The 24448-nt window shown below is 36.0% G+C and overlaps 7 protein-coding genes across 10 annotated transcripts in view; 5 read left to right on the top strand and 2 right to left on the bottom strand.

Annotated features, from left to right (window-relative positions):
• Positions 1-1225: 1225 nt before the first annotated feature.
• Positions 1226-3445, top strand: LOC128856099 (omega-amidase NIT2). Of its 4 annotated transcripts, XM_054091479.1 has the most exons (5): positions 1227-1614; positions 2056-2211; positions 2381-2890; positions 2949-3182; positions 3249-3445. In XM_054091479.1, the coding sequence occupies exons 3-5, from the start codon at positions 2386-2388 to the stop codon at positions 3350-3352; spliced, it is 843 nt and encodes a 280-aa protein (XP_053947454.1). In that variant the 5' UTR covers positions 1227-1614; positions 2056-2211; positions 2381-2385; the 3' UTR covers positions 3353-3445. The 4 variants fall into 4 exon arrangements, with proteins under 4 accessions (XP_053947455.1, XP_053947454.1, XP_053947453.1 ...); XM_054091480.1 differs by having other exon boundaries at positions 1226-2211; positions 2384-2890; XM_054091478.1 differs by lacking the exons at positions 1227-1614; positions 2056-2211 and adding an exon at positions 2219-2323 and having other exon boundaries at positions 2384-2890.
• A 274-nt stretch (positions 3446-3719) lies between these two features.
• LOC128856098 (uncharacterized) lies at positions 3720-5754 on the bottom strand. The gene is made up of 2 exons (XM_054091476.1): positions 4827-5754; positions 3720-4762 (listed from the first exon to the last, which is right to left on the bottom strand). The coding sequence occupies exons 1-2, from the start codon at positions 5610-5612 to the stop codon at positions 4256-4258; spliced, it is 1293 nt and encodes a 430-aa protein (XP_053947451.1). The 5' UTR covers positions 5613-5754; the 3' UTR covers positions 3720-4255.
• Positions 5755-6997: 1243 nt separating this feature from the next.
• Positions 6998-9319, top strand: LOC128856096 (PC4 and SFRS1-interacting protein). Its single transcript, XM_054091474.1, has 2 exons — positions 6998-7770; positions 8248-9319. Exons 1-2 carry the CDS (start codon positions 7152-7154, stop codon positions 9264-9266), a joined length of 1638 nt encoding a protein of 545 aa, XP_053947449.1. The 5' UTR covers positions 6998-7151; the 3' UTR covers positions 9267-9319.
• Positions 9320-9788: 469 nt separating this feature from the next.
• On the bottom strand, positions 9789-11433 carry LOC128856097 (DNA repair protein RAD51 homolog 1). Its single transcript, XM_054091475.1, has 5 exons — positions 11219-11433; positions 10697-11161; positions 10548-10639; positions 10361-10490; positions 9789-10297 (listed from the first exon to the last, which is right to left on the bottom strand). The coding sequence occupies exons 1-5, from the start codon at positions 11321-11323 to the stop codon at positions 10049-10051; spliced, it is 1041 nt and encodes a 346-aa protein (XP_053947450.1). The 5' UTR covers positions 11324-11433; the 3' UTR covers positions 9789-10048.
• Positions 11434-11702: 269 nt separating this feature from the next.
• LOC128860960 (uncharacterized) lies at positions 11703-12323 on the top strand. The gene is made up of 2 exons (XM_054098784.1): positions 11703-11812; positions 11906-12323. The coding sequence occupies exons 1-2, from the start codon at positions 11781-11783 to the stop codon at positions 12174-12176; spliced, it is 303 nt and encodes a 100-aa protein (XP_053954759.1). The 5' UTR covers positions 11703-11780; the 3' UTR covers positions 12177-12323.
• On the top strand, positions 12215-12874 carry LOC128860951 (mitochondrial intermembrane space import and assembly protein 40). The gene has a single exon (XM_054098772.1). It carries the CDS (start codon positions 12215-12217, stop codon positions 12662-12664), a length of 450 nt encoding a protein of 149 aa, XP_053954747.1. The 3' UTR covers positions 12665-12874.
• An 11216-nt stretch (positions 12875-24090) lies between these two features.
• Positions 24091-24448, top strand: part of LOC128856094 (protein similar) — a 196371-nt gene continuing 196013 nt past the window's right edge. The window contains exon 1 of the mRNA XM_054091473.1: positions 24091-24370. The gene's annotated coding sequence lies outside the window, so the exon portion shown is untranslated. The remainder of the gene's footprint in view (positions 24371-24448) is intronic.

Here is a 24448-nt window from a genome sequence, read left to right as displayed (position 1 = left end):
TTATCAAACTTTATAAAAGTAAAAAAATTTTCATTAGCACTAAAATCTTCTCAGAGTGGCCTTTTTTAAACTTCTTTTGTATAATAATACAGTTTTTTTTCAACCTAAAGTCTCGGTAGCCTTAAATTAAAAACAAAAAGAAACAAACACCAAACTTAAAAATCGTCGCATTTTCGGTATAAAAAAGCACTAAATTTATTGCGAAGAGCACTCACTTTATTCCTCAAAATGCGTATGTCGTTCAAAGCTAAAATTCTATGCCTAGCGACTACAAGAACAAAATGCAGTCTTAGGCGCAGGCGTAGCGGCCATCACTCTAGTTGACATAGCGCTGAACAGTCGCGGCGGCGCTGAACAGTTTCAACTATTGTACTGTGCAACAAAAACTCATCATCTAAAAATTCATTGATAAATTCGAGCTCATAGTTCTAAGAGCAAGTACTTTCATTCATAAAACGAGCCGCCCATATGCCAATTTTCTCGACCATTCGAAAATAGTCAATATTGGAATATTTCGCGTAGAATTATTTGCCAATATTTGATAAATCTTCAATTTTTGTCAAGTCGAGTGCCCGCGGCATCGTGCATATGTATGCAAAAATATATGTATGTAAATATGTGTATATGTACAATGCTGTGCCTATGAATGTGCGCTGTGCCATGAGCGCGCGCTGGATTTCTTGAGAAGTTTACCGTTTTATTTTGAGCTGTCGCTAGTGAGCATACATACACACAGCATATACATATGCGCAAATGTATATAAATTCACAAATTTACATTTGCATATGCCATCTTCCTGTGCGCCTGGTAATGAAGCGTTTTCTATAGAGGATTTTGATTCAGTTGAAGGGATTCAACAAAGTTTTACAGACACCAGACAGACAGACATAACATATGTATATAATTTTGGATGATTAGGAAAAATTCAAATATTTAGGTCATATCAAAAAGCTACCTAACATTCTTTGCTTCTAATCACCAACAAATTCTTATCGACTGCTGCTAAATTTACATAATTCAGCCCCTCACTGTTAATTTTTGTTGAAAAATGTGCCTATGGTGAAATTGTCTTCGCGAGACGAGTACCCCTCGAAATTCCATACGTTCCTGTCATTGAGACTTCTCTATACATTAACGTTCTCTGGAATTTATTATCGCAAATGGCAGAGAAAAGAAAGATGCAATTATCCAAAAAAAAGTTTGTGTGATGTCGTTTTAAAAGACTGCGGAACGATGGAATGTTAGTGCGCCAAAGTTGTCAGAAATTCACAAGGCGAATTGAGTAACTCAGGTGGCGCCAGTAAAAAACAGTTACTTTATTTTCGCGATTTTGATACGTCTGACGTCAGCTGCGTTTGCAATACAAAACCAACAGAATTTACATGTTTGTTAAAATTCAATGTATGGCTTGGTAATATTGTGATTTGTGACATTTACACTAATCAAACTAATGGCAACGAAGTGTCGTGCGTTAAATTGCTAAAGCACAAAATAATATAAAGCCTCAAAATTCAGTTTTTGCGTTTTTATGCGGAAGATGTGTGTGTGTGTAATTTCTCGTGTTTAGTTGTTTCCATTGCTTTCGCCTACTAAGAGGACGCACTTCACAAACAAGTAATTCTCCTTCCTTTTGCTTGGTTATTCATCCGATCTTACGACACTGCGAATTCGGAAGGAGTAATCGTTATTCTATCGTTCTTGAGACTTTCTCATAGAGCGTGAAACACACAAGTCCTTTATCCGGTGTATTTCCACCATGCGTCGTACTGAATAAAACAAACAGAGAGTTTACAAGGATGATAGATTTACGACGGGGAAGGGAGAGGAGCAGCGAGTTATTTATACACGCATCAACATGCTTTGTGTCCTCGTTCTTCTCAGACTAAAAACTATATCAATTGCAAGCACCGCAGTGGTCGTTTGTGAACCCGACGGGCAACACCAAAAGCTCTTTTAAATTGCTGCCAAAATTAGTTATTTATGTCTGCTAATAAATATTAAAAATATTTTCTCTTCCTTTATTTGTTTTGTTTATCGGTGTGTATTATTATGAAGTAACGGTTTTTGGAAGGCGCCGCTTTCGGTATTCTATTCGCCTCACATATTGATAAATTCGCCTTGATTATACGATACTGCAAAAAAATAGATAACAAGGACAAAACTCGGAAAAGTATCGAGTACTAACAAGTACCGGTATCGAGGAATCACAAGGTGAGTATAGCTACAGCTGGAAATATTATAATAGCAACTCAAAAAAGTTGTAGATAAACAGTGTTGACGCCTAATTTAAACAAAGTGATTAAAATGAGTCACTTACCGAAACGTAAGTCCTGCTATTTTTTACTCTTTTAAAGAATTCTATTTATTTTTGCATGTAAAGAAGTTATGCGCTTGGCACTACTTCAGTTGAAGGTCGGAAAGGACAAAATTGCGAATGTACAGAATGCTGTCGACAAGGTTGCGCAAGCGGTCTGCGTACACAAACCTCGTATGGTGACTTTGCCCGAATGTTTTAATTGTCCCTATGGCACCAAATACTTCAGAGAGTACTCTGAAACGATACCTGATGGATATACCTCGAAACAATTATCTGCTGCCGCAGAAACTCATGGTGTTTATATTGTCGGTGGTACTATACCGGAATTGGGTGAAAATGGTAATATTTACAATACCTGTACGGTGTGGGACCCTAGTGGAAAATTGATTGCAAAATACCGTAAAATGCATCTCTTCGACATCGATGTTAAAGGGGGAATCCGCTTTAAGGAATCAGATACTCTAACTGCTGGCTCAAATTTTACAGTGATAGAGGTAGATGGTCACAAGATTGGCATTGGTATTTGCTATGATATACGTTTTGAAGAGTTGGCGAGAATATATCGTAACGAAGGTAATAACTCAAAGAAAAAATCAAAAAATCAATAACTTTTTCAACTTGGATATAAAAGGTTGTGAGATGTTAATATATCCCGGTGCATTTAATATGACTACTGGACCCCTACATTGGGAACTATTACAACGGGCACGTGCCAACGACAATCAGTTGTATGTTGTAACAACTTCACCTGCTCGTGATAAAGACGCTGAATATATAGCTTGGGGTCATTCAATGGTAGTAGATCCATGGGCACAAGTTTTAAAAAGCGCCAATGATGGTGAAGAGACAGTGGCTGTTGATATTAGTAAGTAGTAGCATGCGGTTATACAAACATGCCTTTACCAATAATATATCTTACTATAATTCTTAGACTTTGCATTGGTGGAACAAGTTCGTGCGCAAATTCCGACGTTCAGGCAACGCCGCTTAGACTTATATGCAACAAAAATTGTGAATTATAATAATTTTACATAATGTCAATGGATTTTTTCACGTTTATGAATGAAGCAGTTGAAGTTTTTAATAAAATTACAGCTTAACTGTCTATAATATACATTTACTATAATACATGTAAGCCTTAAATCAATGTTTTTCAATAGAAAAAAGTTCCCAAATACATGTCTTATAAATTGGATATTTGTAATAGAGCATTTTGTCAAAATTATATTAGATATTGGGGTAGGAGGGTTCCCACCAATGGAGGGACTTTCAGTTTTACGTAAACTCCGTACGGCAGATGACTTTTTATGAGGAGCTTTTTCATGACAGAAATACACTCGGAGGTTTCCCATTGCCTGCCGAAGGGCGACCGCTATATATAGTAATAGCTATACCAAATTATATATACATAAGTAATTGTATGTATGTATATGTATACAATAGTTTTTATATAGACTTGTACTCACATAATTACGACACTATCTTTTTACAATACAATATCCACAATATTTTTTATAAAAACAAAAGTTCCAAATTTTTACGAAGTTCACAAAAATTTAATAAATTTCAATAAAAAATGTCATCAAAATTGTCTGCTTTTTAATTAGAATCTTTAGAAAACTTCTGGGTATGCCCATTTATAGTTTTTTTTGGTCCATTTAATTTTGGTATAATAAGTCTGAAGTTGCTCAAAAGTGCGATGATTTATAATTTTTGCTTTTTACAAACGATTTTAAGCATTTTCTTTTATATAAAAGATTTCCGAATAATAAGTTTGGAAGTTTGATTTATAATGTTTTTGTTATGCAATGATCTAAATTTTAAAAAATTATATAAAGAAAAATGTACCGCGAAAAATATTTGGAAATTGTAAAATTATAAAGTGATTTAATTAAGTCGACATAAGTGTACATATCTATAGTAATATTGCCAAAAATTTTATGTTTCACTTTTATCTGAATCTTGAGAAACCAATTGCCTATAAGGTCGCTGGGCTTGGCCAAACAAAGCTTTTATTGCATCATCAGTAGCCATTAAAGGCTGGCTAATGAATTCTAAAGCTTGTACTGCGTATTTTTCTGCGTCACATAATGGATTTTTGCTAGCACTCAAGATATCCAATCCGGATTCGGGAATTCCAACACCCGAATGCAAGACCATCTGCTGTAGAATATTTAAATTTTCAGCGCTAAGACAAATTACGTCAGTTGCTGGAAGGTTTAAGTAACGTATCTTTGCTATAAACTTCAAGTTTCGGAGGATCTCCAACTGTATTTCGCGAATCTGATGTGTGGCGTGAAGCAAACGTTTGGTAGCTTCATCAAGCAATTGGTTTTTGTGAGTGAGATCAGCTTTCCAGCGCGCCAATTCTTCTACCATGACGCTACTTGCAAGAAACTTTGACCGCCATACTTCACACTGGCCTGCAAGAAATTCGATTTGCTCCTAATTGGGAAAACCAAGTGGTTATTCATTTTAATTCAAATAATACATTTGCATGGATATTTACCGTGTGCGTACTTAAATTTTTTGCGGTGTCCAAAAGAGCACGAGCTAACTGAAGTTTATCTTCGGTGAGCACGTTGACATGCGTTTGCATATCTTCACCTACAGATGCTACCAATAAGTTCTTTAATTCAGAGTTTACTTGTGTCTGAAATCTGAATTGCCCCTGATAATAATCACGCTCCTCCTTAGTTTTTCGAAGCTCTTCTCTTAACTTTTCAAATTTTGCATCAATGGCATCGCCATTTTTTTCTTCCTTGTAGCTTTTATCATCTAATTCCTGTGTACGCATTGTAGACATTTGGTTAACAAGCACACCAATATCTAAATTGTTTTTGTTTTTTTTCTGTTCTTTCGGAACTAAGCAGTTGGAGCTGTTTGTTGGCGTCATTAAGTTTGTAGCACCTGTGTAGGGTTCGTATGGAACAAATATTGGGGGCTTATTTTTTTTATGTTCGTGTATAGGAATCGCTCCCTTAACTAATCGTGGTGTCATTAGAACAAGTTCCCCTTTAGGTACGACAGGTGCAAGATTACGTGTTACTGCCTCAGGTCTACGATACAGCGAGTTCAATCCTGGTATTGGCAATATGTTATTTGTGCCACTTGTTGAGGCCTTTCTATGAATATTTTCTTGTATGTTGGTACTCGTTGTGCGACGCACAACGGGACGATGTACATCATTCCCACTTTTACTCTTCTGTTCCACTTTTGCCAAGCTGGCGTTTTCTTCTTCCATACCATCGCCACTTGTACGTCCTCTCTCTAAATCGAAAATTGCAGTCTCCATTTCAATTATGGAATGAGGTAAATCAACTATTTAGAAAAACTAAATAATTTAGAAACAAAGACTATAAATTAGTTAAGAAAAATTTCTAAAACGTAAACAAAATCTGAGTTCCCGTCATAGTTGCCAACTTCCTGCTTTAAACATTAGATTTAGAGCTTTTTGAAGCCATGAGAATGAATTATTTAAAACTGTACCGGTACAATAAAGTTAATATATCCTGCTTTACATTAATATATCCAAAAATAGTTTGAAATAAAATAAATAAACTAAAGGAAGAGAAATTACTTGGCTGTGAATATTTAAATTTACTCAATTTAAATTTTACTCAATTCGCGTTGCAATTTTGGCAATTCCTCTTCCCTTTGTTTGCTTATTCAAGGGCTCTGACGACACAGCGAATTCGAAAGACACAACCTTGTTTTCTATTGGATCTTATTAAAAGTACGTTCACATATGCAATAATTAGCAATGAATCCACAAAATTATTCTACCCGTTCATATATAGCATATATATATATATTGTTTAATTATTATTAACGATATGAAGAAAAGATAAGGAGAAGAAATAGCTAATTTAACTGCGCAATTGGCTGCCAGTATCAAGCAAGCATTATTCAAGATCACAAAGAAAATGGTAAACAAAAGTTTGAGCGAGACCTAAACGGAAATCTCTTAATCAGCCACGTCGTTGGAAAGATCATTTCTCAGCCGTGCTTAACTACATTTTAGACCCAACTTTAGATAAATATTCATTCTCCAGTAGAACGAGAGAAATGAATGCTAGAATCAAAACTGCACCACCCGACATATCGGAAATTGCTGCAGTTTTTGACTACTTTTCAAATAAATCTAAATAAGCCCAATCAGCAAAAACGCGACGCACACGATAGTAATTTGGTTTCAATTCCCTCACCAGCCGTATTTTATAGTCTCGTAAGCCAAGATTTGTACCAATCAGCAAAAATGCGACGCACACGATAGTAATTTGGTTTCAATTCCCTCACGAACCGTATTTTATAGTCTCGTAAGCCAAGATTTGTACGTAAAATTTTCTTCGTACTATAGTCAAAGTACAAAGGCCAACAAGTTGAGAACAACGACGAACCGACATTTTGGTGTCTCCTTCAACACTTCGCTCTATGAACTTCGCGAACATATTTATCTTTTTCAAAGTAAATTTCCTCAATTTAGAAGCGTTGTTCTGGCGTTAAACGATTCTTGAACAGAACTATCAACACAACTGAACAGAAATATCAACACAGTTGTCCATTCTGAGCTGTCAAATCATAGTCATCGATATCGATAGTTCTCGTGCAGCTAATAATTAAAATTATATCGGCAAACTATCATTTAAAAACCTCAAATCGAAGATATTAAAGCAACTCTGCCAGAAAATAAATTGCCGCACAAAGTGTAGGAAAAATACAAGTTGGCGGAAAGAGAAAACATATTAAAGAATAGCGTGGAATTGGGAGTATAAGTAGTATATTTTTGTTTAATATAAAAAATAAAAATTTGTATCTAATCAAAACACTTGCAATGGGCAAAGAAAAGAAACAATTTAGTATTGGAGATTTGGTATTTGCTAAGGTGAAGGGTTATCCGGCATGGCCAGCGAAGATTACTAAGTATAACAATAAGAAGTACAGTGTGTACTTTTACGGAACTGGGGAGACGGCAAACATCAAAGTGGAAGATCTTTTCCAATATGCTGAAAGTAAAGAAAAATTCGCTACCGAGAAAAATCTTAAGCGTTCAAATTTTCGCGAGGCAATTGAACAGATAGAAGCAGCGTTGATTGGAGAAGACTCGGCGCCAATCGATTTACCGGGTGCAGCAGCTGCGATCGACGAAACGTTAGATGATGAGGCGGACGGATTTGCGGAGGTCACGGCGGAAGATTCGCAAATAGGCGATATCACGATGCAGGAAGGAATAGAAGAAGGGTTGGAACCTGTAGCGCCCACCAACGACGGTTCGAAGCCAATTAAAACGAAAGAAGAAAAACAAGTTCCTGTGGTAACTTCCACCACGGATAGCGCGGAATTGGTCAGTCGCAGTGGGCGCAAAATCAAAACAAAGCGATACATTGATGAAGTACAGGAGGGGCCTAACATATCCCATTCTCCACCATCAAAGAAAAAAGTGCCAGCAGAAGGTAAGTGGATCAAGTTATCTTGATCCAAATATAGAAGAATGGATAAGTGATTTGGTTCCGGGATGTATTAGGTTTAAATATAATTTGTCGAAAAAAGCATAATTTACGGTCGTTTTGCACAGAAATTTCAGATCAAACTATTCTACCATCTATGGCTTTTATAGGGCTCTATTTACAGACTACGTTATATCTGCGCAGGATTCCTTTTATGTGTTTCAAATAAGTAACCAACCGTACAATTAATCTTGCATAGGCTGCGTATATAGTATTTCTGAGTATAATTGTATAATAAATGCATGTCTCGGATTTTCGATTGAAAAATTATGAAATTACGTTATACCAAATGTATACGAGTATCTACCTACTGAATATCTGAGTCAGGATTGCACAATTAAATTGGAACCTCATAGATTTGACATTAAAAGGTGTGATAGTAATATAATATATTAATGTTTGTATATATGCCTGCCTTTTCAGGTATTATTGCGGATACGAAAAAATCAGCTAAGAAGTCGAGTAGTTCCTCTAAACCAACAGCCACGATAATTCCAACCGTAAAGCCCTCCGCTGGTAAGAGTGAGGTCTACAACAACCTACTACTAGCTTTTGTACCGCCTGCTAAATGTGTTGGTATCAAATTGGACTTTGGTAAACCAGAGTCATTTCTAAATACCGCTGAACGTACTCACTGGGAGGAGAAAGCTCGAAAAGAAGCAGAAGAATTGAAGGAAAAATTAGAAATTGGACAAATAAAGCTAGAAGCTGTAAAGGATCGTATTATTATTAACCCCCCACGAGCGAAAATTCACCAAGATGCTGCAAATAGATTCACTAACCAAATGATAGAGCAGGAGGATGCACTTTTTGTTGAGCGTGACTTTATACAAATGTCACAGCAGTTGCGTGAAAGTTTGGGCCTTAAGAGCGCTGATGTAAATCGCTGTGTGGAGCTACTTAAACAATATAAAGATTTCGAATTGACTCAATTGATGTTGTTGCGTAATCCAGATTGTGTGGATATTATTAGGCGCTTGCGGCGCTATGTTGGAAATTTAAAAGAATGGTCTTTGAGCGCTGAAGAAGAAATTGAGTTCAAGGCCAAAGCGGAAACTATACGCAATGAAGCGGTTCTTATTTACAATTATTTCAAAAAACTATTTAAAATTTCAGCTGATCAGCAATTTTGGGAACCATTCTGTGATCAAGTGAAAACCTACAAGGAGTGCACGAAGCATATTAGTGAGCAGAACCGTATCACCATGAGTGAGAAAACATATATGAACATTCGCGCCAATTGCAATAAGGATGGGAAAAATTCTCAGGACTTGGAAACAGATTCAAAAAGCGATGCTGAGAAGGAAAACTTGACCGAAGAAAAAGAGATAAAATCAGACAACCAGAAGCAAGCCCCAAGCCATACAGAAGAAACTGATATAGCAGAAATGGAAGATGCCCTTACCACTGCTGAAAGCAATGTACTTGAATCGTCTATATAATCTTCAATATTCTCCGTATAAAGGCAAACATTTAAATAAACAAGATAATTTATTAGCGAACCTGTTGTGTCATTTTTGAACATTTCGGCACTACTTTCACACTAGTATATACAAAAAACATCTTAAACTCAAGTTTACACACATATACATATAAGAGTACATATATGCATTGCTTGAAAAAAAATATTGGATCCTATAGTAAATCGTTGCTTTATACCTTATCACCAGAGACATCCAGAGTATAATTCAAATGTCTAATTTTAGGTATTTGATACAAATCTTGCACTAGTTGGAGGTAACGTTCGATTTATTTAACATACACAGGATATTTTTTCTACGAACAGAATGATTGAATACGAATTGCCCGCAGTACGTCAGCATTGAGCATAACCGTCGTATTTCTAGTATCTTTGGCACAGCGGGAATACAACTATGCAAATTATTTTACCTATATTACATATATGGTATTCTATGAATTAATTGGATATTTTTTAGAAAATGAATTGAATTATTTTGTATGAATTTAACTATTGTGAAATACCCTCAACATTTTTTATTAGAAGATGTATAAGCAGTACATATTTATAATAAAGCTATTCATAACTCTAAACGAAATTAACTTTTTTGTGTCACATGCCCGGAGGAGTCAAATCATAATCCGAATTTCAACCCTTTCGATTAAACTTTCAAAATGTTAAATAATACATAATAGGTTTTATATAAAAGGTTACTATGTGGTAGTTTAATAAAAACAAATAACTTATTTAATAAATGAAAATGTACTACTCTTTTGTGTCTCCAATTCCGTCAGGTAAAATAGCAAATGTCGCTTCGCTCTCCGGTAGGCATGGTGAATCGTATATTTTGCAAATCCGGGTTTCCCCACGTCCTTTACGAAAGTAGAGTCTTGTGGTAGAAGCATGGGCTATTATATTACCACCAATTGGTTTCTTTGTATCGGCAGCGAACATGGCTGGGCCACTATCTACTTGAGCGACCACCTGATTTGTTATAATTACAGCGACGCCAAACTAAAAATTAGCATATAATTGCAATTACATATTAAGTATACGAGTACATTACTAGATTACTACCTCATCAGCTAAACGCAACAATAGACGCAAAAAACGTGCCAAGTGCATTTGGCGTGCTGATAACTCCCCGCGACCTGTATAATCTGTGCGATAAAGAGCTGTTGCACTATCAACTACCAGTAATGCATACCTAAAGAAGGAGTAATTCGATTATCATTTAAATTTGTAGGAAACGTTTTTAAGTCACCGTGATTCCACCATCATAGCAGCAGCTTGCGTCAGCAATTGTGTTTGATGGTCTGTATTATAAGCGCGAGCACAAGCCACATTGTCGAGTACCTTAAAATTATATTAACAATAGTAGTATTTCATTATTATTATTTTAAAAAGTTATACTTCCTCCTTTACAAGCTTGAAACGTTCGGCAATGGCTGTCAAACGTTCCGGTCGAAATGTACCCTCCGTATCAATATAAAGACATTTTCCTTCACCACCATTCTGACTTATTGGCAATTGGCACGTCACAGCTAACGTATGACATAACTGAGTCTTGCCACTACGGAATTCTCCAAACATTTCAGTGATGGATCCAGTCTCGATGCCCCCGCCCAGTAGCTTATCAAGCTCTTTGGAACCAGTTGTCAGCATCACTATTTCTGAACGCTTCTGATAAACAGATGTGGCAGTTGTGAAACCCATTGGCACAAGTTTAACAGCTTCTGTTAGGATCTTATCGGCTTTCGTCTCGGAAAACCCACGAATCTGCAACAAAAGCTTCTTTGGTGAAAACGCTACCGACTCCACTGTATGAAATCCAGCTTCTTGCAATCGTTTAATATCGTTACTTGAAATCCCATTTACCTATTAAACATGCGGGCAATAAAGTGAAGGAAACTTCGATTTCATTTATTTACAAACTTCAAGTTTAGTTATGGATAGGGGTCCGAACTCCTCTTCTAGTTCCACGGAATTGTTGACTGTAGTGGCCGATGCCACAGTATGCTCCCTTCCCATATAAGACATTATACTTTTAAAATATTTCTTTGTTAGAAAGCTTATCTTTCATATCAATCAACACTTAAAAACAAATGTACTAAAATGCTCTTCACAGGCAGATATACGTAAATTGAAAATTGCGCTCATCCTTTCCAGTGCTGCCCAATCCGCAGCTGTACATTTCATAAAGCTTGTTGAAAGTTGAATTTCAAAGCTATGAAAATGAAATAAACAAGTTGAAAATAAATAAAAAACGTATTTCCATATACATAAATATTTTCCGTATATTTATTGAAAAATGTAAGATGAAATAAATGCTACAAATTAAAATTTTAAAAATATGGCACTACTTTTCGCATACACTGAACGCACCGAATCAGAATGTGTCACTCTGATAACCTAAAAATTGGCATAAAACATTGACAGTCGAACAGCTGAATTGAAGAAAGAATTGTTGAACCACATTACTGCAAATCGAAAAGGCATGACAGTCTACTGCTACCTGGACGTGGAATTGTGAGTGGTTTCATCATCAATTTAATTAAGTTTAATATGGTATTTACTTGACGGTCATTCTTTATTCGTGATTTACACGCTCGTAAACAATAGGAAATTACGCGACGAAGATAAAGCCGTTGTCACGCCTGCTTACTTTCTGGGAAGTATAGAAGATTCATTGCAAAGTTTCTTCGGTGAGATTGGTGGACAAACTGATTTAGAATTGGTAAAGTTTGACAAAAACCGGAAACGTGGAATTCTTCGAGTGCAAGACGAATTTCTCTCACGCACCCGTACTGCCATTACCTTGATTGGACATTTTCAGGACATTCCCTGTCATTTTATTGTGAAAGAAACGTCCGAAAAGAAACTAGAGTTTTAACTTTGCCAATATTCATATACATTTTCATTTAAGTTAAGATGTCGTACTGCAAATCGTTTGGTAAAGATAAGGTCTGCTTCGTCACAAAAGAAGATCATGCAATTCCAAGCACTATTGAATTGCCACCACCAGAGCCTGCACCAAGCCTTATAACAAATGATGGTGAAATTAATTGGAGCTGTCCGTGTTTGGGTGGCATGGCAACCGGCCCCTGTGGTGTTGAATTTCGAGATGCATTCTCATGCTTCCATTACAGCAAAGCAGAACCGAAAGGCTCTGATTGCTTTGAAGCTTTTCGGACAATGCAAGATTGTTTTGCTCAATATCCTACAGTATACAATAAATCAGCAGGAAATGATGAAGAGGATGATGAGACTAGTTTAAATATAGCACAGTTGGAAGATGAAGCACATAAAGAGTCGTCAGCCGTTGTATCTCCTCTGGAAGGAGCAACTTTGGACACCACTTTAACAAAGAAAGAAAATTGAAAAATATTTTGAAAAAACTTAATGCGGATGGAAAAGTGGCAAAATATTATTTCAGATTTAAATATAAAAAAGGTTGGACAATGGCGATGAGTAACCATACAGTTTCTTGTTTAAAGCAGTTATTTATTTTAATTGGTTTAAATGGAAGTTAGTTCTTGTTGAAAATAAAATCAAAAATATAAGTTTTTCTCTTGTTCATGCATCTGAAAAGTTATGGCTAAATTATTTACGTGTTTTATAAAGATAGAATTACATCGTAAAAATATTCGTTCTATTACACCAAATCTGTAGTTGGTGATGTAGAGTTCAACCAAGTCCTCGTAAGAGTCGGCGTTATTTAAAGGAGCACGGGAATAGGTACTTACTGTCGTGTGGAGTATCGTCATATGCCGGACATATGTTGAACATGACAGGGTCGACTCTACACAGGTAGGAATTTAAACTACTAGAGCATCCGGAACGTAATTGTGCCAAAGTATCAACATTGGGGGAGCTGGAGTTCAAAGAGGCGATGCATGTCTTTTAAAGCCTCTTTGTATATAAACAGGTCCAATGGTGGGCGAGTTTAGTTTTTCAAGCCATGCAGATGTTTCCTAACGTACTTGGAAGATGGCTCAGCCCCAGGAAGTGCCTGCAGGAACTTGCTGAGCATAATATTATGGCCCCTAATTGGTAGCATGGTTGCCTCACTATGCAGTTGTTGCATGGGGGACATCAGGAGACATCCCGTAGTCGTTTTTATTGCAATATTTTTGTAAGTATGGAGTTACAGGCGACAAGATGGGCGATCGCAATTTAAAAGGAGCTGACCGATTGAGTTAAACGTCGCCAGCAACGTTTCCTTGTATTTGCCCCAAGTGCTACCAGCTACCAATTCGAAAACCTTGTTGCGAAATAAAAATTCTGCAATGAATAATTTGACCAATCAAGATCTTATTTTGAGCTTATATTAGTGAGGTTTTGGAAATTGAAAACTTCGAAGTCGTCAACGCGCATTCATTAATTAATATATTCGTTTGAGATGCTATTACATGTATTTCAATCGTTTGTCTTAAGCACATCATGTTCATTAAATATGGACCAAAGAACTCTTTTTGAAGAATATCGAATTTATGAACTAATATCAGAAAAAATTTAGAATAATGTAACATGCTTTAAAAAAGGTTGTAAGGGGTTGATAGAGGGGTGTATCCCCATCTTAAAACTGAAAACCGCACCCTCCGGAGACTTATAGTTTTTAAGGGGTATCCCCATGAATGGCGTGCGAAAATAGGAAAAGTTCGGGATATTTCTTTATGGAAAAAAAAACTTGAACTATTTTTTCCTTTTACATTAGATTGTTTGATATTTATTTTATAACTTTTCGCTACCGAGCTGTCAAACCGTACGGTCGCATTTAATTCGTTTGTGCGCTATACTTGCTTCTTTCTGTTCTGCGCTACTTAACCTAAGTTTGCTTTTTAAAATTTTTTCCTTGTATTTTTCCGTGCTTTTTTTGTATTTCTGCTTTAAACTTACAAATTATTCTGAAAAAACCGTAATATTACATCAAAATGCCCCCCGGGGCCAACAAGCTGGGGGATAATAGGTTTGCACCTTTATCCTCATCTCCCAAAAGCAAAAGGAAAAAACCAATAACCTCAACTCTGGATGTGTTCCCGGAATTACCTATAACCAAGAAGGATGATCGTAAGTATCTCGTTTTCAAGTCTCAGGATGACACTAAACCGATCTCATCCACATCTTGTTTTGCTGTCTACAAAGGTATTCAAACAATTAGTAAAGACGTTAACAAAATCACAGCTCTTCGAGATGGTAGTCTACTAATACTAGTAAAAAACCAAAAAATTGCCGAAAAATTTTTGTCAACTACATATCTGCGTGGCGCTGGTGCTGTTGTATTTTCACTCCATGACTCACTTAACTCAGTAAAGGGGACGATATATGCTCCATTCATTTGCCAACTTGCCGATGAGGAAATAATTGATGGTCTTAAAGATCAAGGCGTTATTGCAGTTCACAAATTCACCAAATTAAACAATGGCTCGCGGGCACCTACTGGCGCTTTATTACTGACATTCGATAAATACACTTTGCCTAGTCGTATTGAAGTGGCCTGGCGAACACTAGATATCCGTCCTTATTATCCTAATCCCATACGCTGCAGAAATTGCCAGTTGTTAGGTCACACGACTAAACGCTGCAACAACAACCCATCTTGCGTGATCTGCAATCTTCCCTCTAACCATTCCTCCCCCTCTGATTGCACTAGAGTTAAATGTGCTAATTGCGGTGGTGAACATCCTTCTTCTTCTAATGACTGTCCAAAATTTGTCCAATCTAAAGAATTACTCAAAATTAAAACTATTCACAAATGCTCCATGAGAGAAGCCATCAGTCTATATAAGTCTCAAACTCCAACTACTCCTTCGCCATTTTCTTACGCAAATGTAACTGCTACCAGCAATATCGATTCTTTAAATACAAATTTCACCAAAAATCAAAACAAGCTAACCTCAAATGACTCCAACCTCAATATTATAGTTAAAACTTCAAGCCATAACACCTTATCTAATACCAACATCCGTACAATCTCTACAGACTGCTCTTATACTCCATCTCCCTCAGTATCTTTCTTAAATAACTCTCCTTCCCCTCCCTTCTCTCCTCTCTCCCTATCTTCATCTCCTGCCATTAATTTGCCTCCCGCCTCTGCGCCTTCTCCATCTACCGTTCCCTCCTCGCAGATCCCCTCGCTCATGGAAACATAAATCCTTACACTATTTTTCTTTTCCTTTTCTCTTCATGATGTTAACTGTCCTTCAATGGAACATTAACGGTTACATAAATAACTACTTTGAACTTGAAATATTAATTAAAGAACACAACCCCTCTGTTATATTACTAAATGAAACACATATAGCAAACAATTTATACTCCACAACCGTACTTTGGTCACTTCTATAACCTTCCGTATAACACATCAAGCAAGCAAGGTATCGCAATCCTGATTAGAAGAAACATCCCTCATAACATTCTCCCTACACCTCATTCTAACATCTCGTGCATTTCCCTTGAAATTTCCTCCCCCTTTAAAATGATTCAAATTTGTGCCTATTCCCCGCCTCAGCAAACATTTACCTCAGCCGATTTCCTGAACCTTCTCCCCCCTTCCTCCGCTCCTTTCTTACTTGCTGGTGACTTCAATGCCTGGTGTCCTCTTTGGGGTTGTCCCTCAATTAATACCAAAGGCCGCACAATTGAAGACGCTCTACTTAGCTCCGACTGTTTTGTACTTAACGATGGTTCCCCTACCCATTTTTCCATTCATTCCACTTTTACTCATATTGACCTTACATTCTGTTCTACTTCACTCTCCCCCAAAGTTGATTGGCATCGTATTGATGATCTTCATGGAAGCGATCATTTTCCTATCAAAGCTAACATTTCCCACCATAATTCAACTTTTACTAAACCTAGAATATTCTTCAAAACCACTTCAGCTGACTGGCCTAAGTTTGAAGAATTTTGTTTGAAATACTCAGATAAATTACCTCCTTCTAATAATATTAATCAAGAAACTTCCAGGATTCAAAAAATTATAAGATCTGCAGCCAACCAATCCATTCCACAAACCTCTCCTAAGCCCCGCAATAAAAACCCTGCTTGGTGGGATAACGAACTTTCCTCGCTTAGACTTCACAAACAACAAACTTGGCACCATTTCAAATATAATCGCTCGCCATCAAATCTTGTAGCATATAAAAAAGCGAATGCAATTTTTAGAAGAAAGGCTAAGTTGGCAAAAATTAAATCTTTTCAGACTCTCACCTCCAGCATAAACTCCTCTTCTGATCCCAAAATGATTTGGAGAAACATAAAAAGACTATCTGGTAACCTGACTTCCTCTCCTATCCCCTCCCTCAACTCCTCTCAAAGGCACTCTACTATATCCTCAGGATATAGCCTTAGAGTTCGCCACTTATTTTTCTAATATCTCCTCTGATTCTAATTTCTCATCTGTATACTCTTCTAACAAGAAATCTATTCTCTCCCATAGTTACTTACCTCCTCCCTTATCACATTCAGCCAAATATCTCGACTCTGATTTGTCTTCAATTGAACTCCATCTTGCCCTGTCTTCTGTGAAAGGTAAAACTCCTGGCTTAGATAAAATTTCCTATCCCATCATCAAACACCTACCCCCTCTTCTCCTCAATAGACTCCTTAAACATTACAATAATATTTTTCAAACCTCCATCATCCCTCAAGTCTGGAAAACCAGCGCCATCATTCCAATTTTAAAACCGGGCAAATCCCCCTGCGAAGCTACCAGCTATCGACCTATTTCTCTTCTTCCTTGCCTAGGTAAACTCTTAGAAAAAATTGTTGCTACAAGGCTTTCCTGGTTCCTTCAATTTAATAAGCTTATTCACTCTAATCAGGTTGCTTTTAAAAAAGGCCAAAGCACAATCGATGCTCTTTTGTACCTTGACCATTTCATTTGTGATGCTCTATCTAACAAAAACCACGTTTCCCTTCTCTCGCGTGTTGGTATACACGTAGTTCTAAGACAATTAATTAAATGGAAGGTAGGACCCCGTGTTTTTAATTTCGTAAAATCAAAGTTCTTATTTCTGACACATATTCTTCCACACTTCCCTTAGATAACGGAACTCCTCAGGGATCTCCGTTATCAGTTATTTTGTTCACCATAGCATTCGACGAAATTAGTTCTATTTTATCAAATTTTCCTAATATATGTCGCCAGCTATATGCTGATGACCTTCTCCTATTTTCCAAATCTTCCGACCTGAATTCCATATCATCTTCCTTTGTAGACTCCCTTTCCCAGCTATCATCTTGGTCCCTTTCGTCAGGCGCTTCAATATCGTATTCTAAATCTAAATCATTCCACATTTGTAGAAAACAAAATTGTAATTTTCCAACCATTTCATTTAATAATGTTAATATTACATGTTCTCCTACACTTAAGTTTCTTGGATTAGTTCTAGATAGTAAGTATGTATTTAAAGATCACTGTCAGTATATAAGAAATAGAATTATTAAAAACTCAAATATTGTTAAGTACCTATCATGTAAGCGCTCGCTCATTGGCCCAGCTCTATTAATTCAAGTCGTCAACGCTTTAATACTCTCAGTAATAAACTACGCTATTGAAATTTATGGACATCACTCAAATAACCATCTCAAAATGCTTGCTGCACCATATCATTCAGCTATAAGAAGATCGCTTCGTGCATTTCCAACATCGCCTATAAAAAAATTATTAGCTGAATCTGGTCTTCCCTCACTAAGGGATAACATGGAAGACAGTACTATGAAACTCTACCCTAGGATTATTCTTGGTTCCAACAACATGCTACGAAAAGTTTTGTTTTCATCGTCATCACGGATCCGATTGCCAAAAATTGAATCAGCTATATACATTTGCGCGATTTTCGCTAAAACAAATAACTTGCCATTAAAACCACCTAAATTACGTAAACTTTGCCATCCACCATGGTGTATGCCTAAGAATCTTTTATAGACAACCTAGTCCGCCTACCTAAGAACATCACTCCTAATGCGATTTATATCGCTGAATTTCGAGTAGTCGCGAGCGAATTGAAACATAATAGTTGGAGATTTCTTTACACGGACGGCTCTAAAAACTCAAATACGTCTTTTGCTGTCGTTAGCGAGAAAGGTAAGCCGATATCCTATGGGCTGCTTTTCCCTTTCTGTTCTATATTTATTGCTGAGGCCACCGCAATTTTCCACGCTGTTCTCCATGCTTCTAAAAACTCTGGAAAGTATGTAATATGTACCGACAGCTTATCATGTTTTCAAGCTATAAAAAATTGCTATAACCAAACTACTGTGATCAATTCAATTAGAGAATACCTTATTTTATATCAAAAGAAAATTAAGCTAATGTGGGTTCCTAGCCATACTGGTATAACAGGAAATTTTTACGCAGACGAATTAGCAAAAGATGCAGCTAACGCGCCCACATTAACACTCAACTTCTTTACAAAATCTGATATATATCGTCTCATCAATGAAAAGAGGCACTCGAAACTCTTCGTGGATTGGATTTCTTATAATCATCATTATACAATAGTCAACTCAGCAAGGATCAAACCAGTATATCCTTCAACAATTCCAGCTAACTTTCTCACTCCATACATACGTCTCCGGATAGGACACACAATAGCTACGCATGCTCACCTCCTTGGTAGCATAAGAACCAATAACTGTCCATTTTGCAACGACACAGCAACTGTCCTCCATCTATTAGAATTTTGCCCAATGTTACTTTAATACGGATCCTATTTCCCTCCTTTCCAGCCCAACTGAGGAAAACATAAAAACCATATATCACTTTCTAAAAGATTGCGACCTATTGAGAAGAATTTAACACAAATCATTCCTTCAACGGTCAGCTGATAGCCTCTGATGAGGTTTTTTTAGGATGTACATATGTAAATTTACATTGTATAAGCTTATATAAATAAATAAATAAAAAATTATTTTATAACTGTATAAAAAATAAAATTAAAATATTTAAAAATGGCGGAGATATGACTCCACAAAAAAAAAGGGTTGCCGCCGCACCTAAAAAATAACCCTCATCAGTCCGATCCCGACTACGCAATCCACCGTATTTTTGCGTAGTTCTTCTTTTCGCGTGAGTGTATATTTCGTGAATTTTATTGAAGTGTTAAAAAATATATAGTGCAATGTGGCAAATTATAGTGAAGTTCCAAAGCGCATTTTGAAGGCAAATAATTATGAAATTATTATTTCCCGAATAGTTTGGAGTTATAAAGAGTGTTCCTTAACACCTCACTAACATCTCCACCAAGTTTCATTAATAAAGACATAATAGTTTGCCAAAAATTGCCCAATATACATTATTCTAAATTCCAGCCTTTTTTTATTCAATATCTCGAAAGCTAAGCGAGATGTCAAAAAATTTTACTCTTTCATTTCGTTTCCTTTTGTCGAGTTCTATAAGAATCCGCCATAAGATTGTGGCGCCACGTAAACAGCAGAATCCCCACATACATGATGTTTCTCCTTAGATCGTTGAAACATTTCAAGGATGGCGTCAACTTCCATTTTTCCGGAACTTCCAATGTGACTTTTTGTGCACTCAGATTCGCGTTCTTCGTACCAATTTTCAAATTCACAGCTATTCATTTTTTTCTCCAGATATTGCAGGCTTGGCAGAAACTCGATTTCACTAAGGTGTCAACAACTTTCTTTAAAAATTTTCCAATGAGAGTTGAAACACCAATAGCGAGCTAAATCCTCTTTTCTTCCATGTGCCATCTCCTGCTCAACCGCATGATTCAATAATTTTTCATATATTGCCTGTGTAGCTGTGTAAATGTTGTTGAGACAGCCATAGTATAAATTATGACTGATTGGGGAACTCAAATCCACGAGTCCACAAAATAATCTCAGACCTTCAAAACCTACACCCAACACCCGCAGGGAAAATACTAGTCGGCGATTTATTTCATATGCCCGGTCGATTAATGGACAAGAATTAATAATCTCCGTTCTGTCGATGTGCTGAAGCTTCGAACTTTATGTCACCATGGCACTTTCGACAAATCACTAAAGTACTGAGCACGGAGAATACAGAATAAAAAATAATAAAACTGTATCCATGCTCCTTCGACACAGAAACAACGCTGGATCTTCGAAGCCGCTCCGCTAGTGAAAGACGTATCCGTTTCTGCCGTGTACCGATTTCCGCAGAATCTCGGTTTTTTGAATCTACTGGGATGGCCCCGTCCTTTTGGCATGTTGCAAATGAAAAAGTTTCTGGAGAAGTGGTAAACACAACTAGATTCAGGATCAACTTATAGAACTCCTATATTTAGTGAAGTGTAGAAAAATGTATATTATAATGGGTCAAACTATAGTGAAGTTCCCGAGGGCACTGTGAAGGCAAATAATTACTAAACTATTATTATTACATTATAGCAAATTCGAGCTCTAATATCAATTGGCATAGTAATATGGCTAACAAAAGGTATAAACAGAATTCGTTAAAGTACTTCGTTGAATGAAAGTGTGAAGTCAAAACTAAAACATATTGCAATGTATGAGATTACAGATCGTGGAGAATATATTCATTCTTAATTTGGCCGCTGTCACTGGTCAACAAAATCAGCTGTCAGGGAAAAATGTAAGCAAATTTTTGCAAACGTTGCTTAACTTGTAGAAATTCCTATTATAACCATATTTCGAACTCTGATAATTTGAATTAATCGAAAAATGTGGGACACATCTTTTTTGGGCAAAACTTTCCTTTACTACCACGATATATTTGAATGGGGGGCGGAGGGGGGAGGAGGCGTGGCACCACCCACCCCACCCATTAGAAAGAGCAAGGTCACACCATTATAATTGTGAAAGTCCCAACCTCCTAGTGTCCCTATAGAACCCCCAGGAGAAGTTTAAAAATTAGGTTTTTTCCGACCGCATTTGCAGATTGTACTGAAATACAGTTGAAGAGAAGAGTATACAGCAGTCGTCAACCCAGCAAGCATTTAACTTAGGTTTTATATTTCATAGCACTTATGAAAACGTTGTTTTATCGTAAAAGTTATGAGTGGCGCAGGCGAAAATTTGTACTAAAAATCGCGCGATTTTTATTCCAAATTTTCAGTATTTGTAAAAATGTTTGTTTTTGTAATACATATGTATATTTGAAATCAAAGAAGCGCCGCAGGCGAAAATTTGGACTAAAAAAAGCGCCCATATAAATAATAAAAGAATTGTTCGCTTTTGGTTGACTGGGTTTTTCTTATTTCGCTTTGTTCTTCTCTCTCTCATCGTTCGTTTGACAGTTCGCTCCTCAAATTTATTCTGCACGGTATTACAAACGGTTAGAAGAACATTTGTAATAATAGAATTTTAATAGAATTTGGACTATTATTTAGTAAAAATAGCTTTAAATCGAATCTTAATGTAATAAAGAATGTTTATAAGTGATTTTGTTACTTTTCTGTGTTTGTATTTATGTGAAATAAGCGTCTGTAATAGGGCATTTTTTTAAGCTTATGCAAAAAAGCTGCATTTTTAACGTTAAATATTGCTATTAATTCTTAATTTTAATTTATAAAAAGTAATATAAATCGAAAGGCTGATATAGTGACTACATTAGCGTGTTATAATTTTTAAATTCGGTCCACGCACTCAGACATTATAAGCAAATATATCGTGGTAGAAAAGGAAAGCACAGCCCTTTTTTGATTCTGTTTATAAATAAAATCGAAACCGAAAGTGTCGCGCTCAAAAATTGTAAATCATCATCAAAATTGTAAATCGCGCACTACACAATTTACGGTCGGGTTTATATATTTTTTCGCAATTGCTTCATTGGCTTTTCAATAGCTGTTTACACTCATGATGCAAAGAATAATGAGATGGCGCCCATCGTGGTCCCGTTACTTTGCGCTCAGCGAATTTGACAACTAGTTACGTGATTTTAGCTCCAGTATGGCCAGATTACCATTTTCGTAACTTGATTTAGCTTTTTTTTTTTGTTATTTTTATTATTTTTTGTCTCGGAGTTTTAGTTCATTCCACATGACATTTTTCTAGCCTGTTCTAATTAAAAGTAATGTTTATAATTTTGTAAAATATACATTTTTTAATAATTATTTAAAAAATTCACTCAGTTTTATTTAGCTTTACTTTTTTTTAACATCTGGTGGCATTGCCCGCGATTGTCGGTGTTGTTGGTGTTCTTCTGCTTTCGGCAGTCAAATCTCTCTCTCGCTACTGCAGAGTTGCCTAGCTTTGGATATAAAACCGCACAAATGCCCATTTAAAGAAAATAAAACACGAAATTTTTATTGTGTTACTTAAAGAACTTTGTATGCGTGACAAATTTTCTGTAGAATGTGCGTTTTTTTTAAATAAATGTGTTATGCTTATGTACAATTTAACTTATGAGTTTTTTTTTGTTAAGCGAGACTCTTGTATTAGGGGAACGACTTTTTTGCTATATTTGAAGTTATGTAACTAGATAAGGTACTCTTTTTGTGAAAATGTCAGTATGGTTTCTTTAGTATTTTCTGGTATTTTGTTGCTTATTTTTACTATGAATACACCTCTTGATGCTCTATGTCTCACTAAGGATTGATGACCGGAAGAAACGATTACACCTCTATGGTTTTAATTCGCATTCAATAAATTCAAACGCTTTTTAAAATGTGTAAAAAGGTTTTCAATCTTAAGAAGAGTTGAGAGAGGGGCATTTAATATTTTTGCATAGCCTTAAATGGAGCCAAAAATTAAATTTGCACTTTCAAATTATCAAATTTTATAGGAGTAAACAAATTTTCATTAGCACTAAAATCTTCTCAGAGTGACCTTTTTTAAACTTCTTTTGTATAATAATACAGTTTTTTTTTAACCTAAAGTTTCGCTAGCCTTAAATTAAAAACAAAAAGAAACAAACACCAAACTTAAAAATCGTCGCATTTTCGGTATAAAAAAGCACTAAATTTATTGCGAAGAGCAAATGGTTGGCAATACTGCCCAACTCAGCAAACGTGACGTCACGTACGCTCTGATGGGCGCAATCTTGTTTCTATCATTCTTGGTTTACACTGAACAGACCCAATACGTATTTGTGTATTCACTCATACAAATATAAAAAAAGAAGATAGCACGAAAATATTTTGATGGATTGAACGAAACTTTTCGGCCTTGAATGTAGGGTTGATCCACATTGTAAAAAATATAAAAGGTGAATGTATGTGTATTCAATATTTAATAACTCCCGTAAACAATAAAGTATAAAAAATTTAAAGAATCTACTATGAACCTACATATGTACATAAATATAAAATATATATACGAGCACAATTGGCGCGTACGCCCTTTCTGGGTGTTTGGCCGAGCTCCTCATCTTATTTGTGACGTGCCTCTTGCCAAAAGTTTGTTTTGTTTATTCTTTTATGAATTATATCCTAATAAATTTAAACCAAAGGTATTTCTAAAATATATGTATATATGAACAGAAAGACAATTTATTTACATATATATGTTTTATTAACTTTTCAATCAGCTAATAATTTTGTGAGTTATTGAGGTTGTTCCAAAATCAGAATTTTTGTCTTTGACATATAGTTTTTACATTAATCAAATCAGGGCAATTAACTTTAGAAGTACCATTTTTGGGTATTCGAAAACTGGACGGGACCTATTCGGCTTTATTTCCTTATAATTAATCTGAGATTATTAATTATTCAACAGATCATACTCATATATTCCGACATAATATAAGCGCCAGCAAATTATTGAAACTCTTTAATTTTCTGTGCAACTCTGTTTTTTTCGATTCGCCCTTTTTCGTTAATTTTTCGTCGTCGTCGTGCCAGTTCGTTCAGCTATCAAAGTCGTCGATTATTTTGATTCTTTTTTGTTCCGAAATCCGTCATTGTGTAAATGAAATAAGTTTAAAATTGCGAGATGAAAATTAATTGTTTTAATTCAAGTGGTTACTAAAATGCTTTTAAGCCATATGAAATATAATTTGCAGGAAGAAAACGACGATTGGAACATATTTTTGGTGTATAAGCTCAAAGTTCAGCCTTGCAATTGCCAATGATAGACAAGTCAGCAGTGGAAAATTTCGTATTTGGAACAAAAGTAGTACACAAAAATATAGTACGTGGTTAATATATGAGAAAATTCATTGAGTTATAGTGCGACGAAAGTAAAAAGAAAGTTTAATTGCCAACAGCC

This window comes from Anastrepha ludens, chromosome 2, assembly GCF_028408465.1.
Source record: "Anastrepha ludens isolate Willacy chromosome 2, idAnaLude1.1, whole genome shotgun sequence".
In the NCBI taxonomy this organism is placed as follows: domain Eukaryota; kingdom Metazoa; phylum Arthropoda; class Insecta; order Diptera; family Tephritidae; genus Anastrepha; species Anastrepha ludens.
Note: the sequence above shows the minus strand (reverse complement) of the source record. Positions and strands in the feature narration are given on the sequence as shown.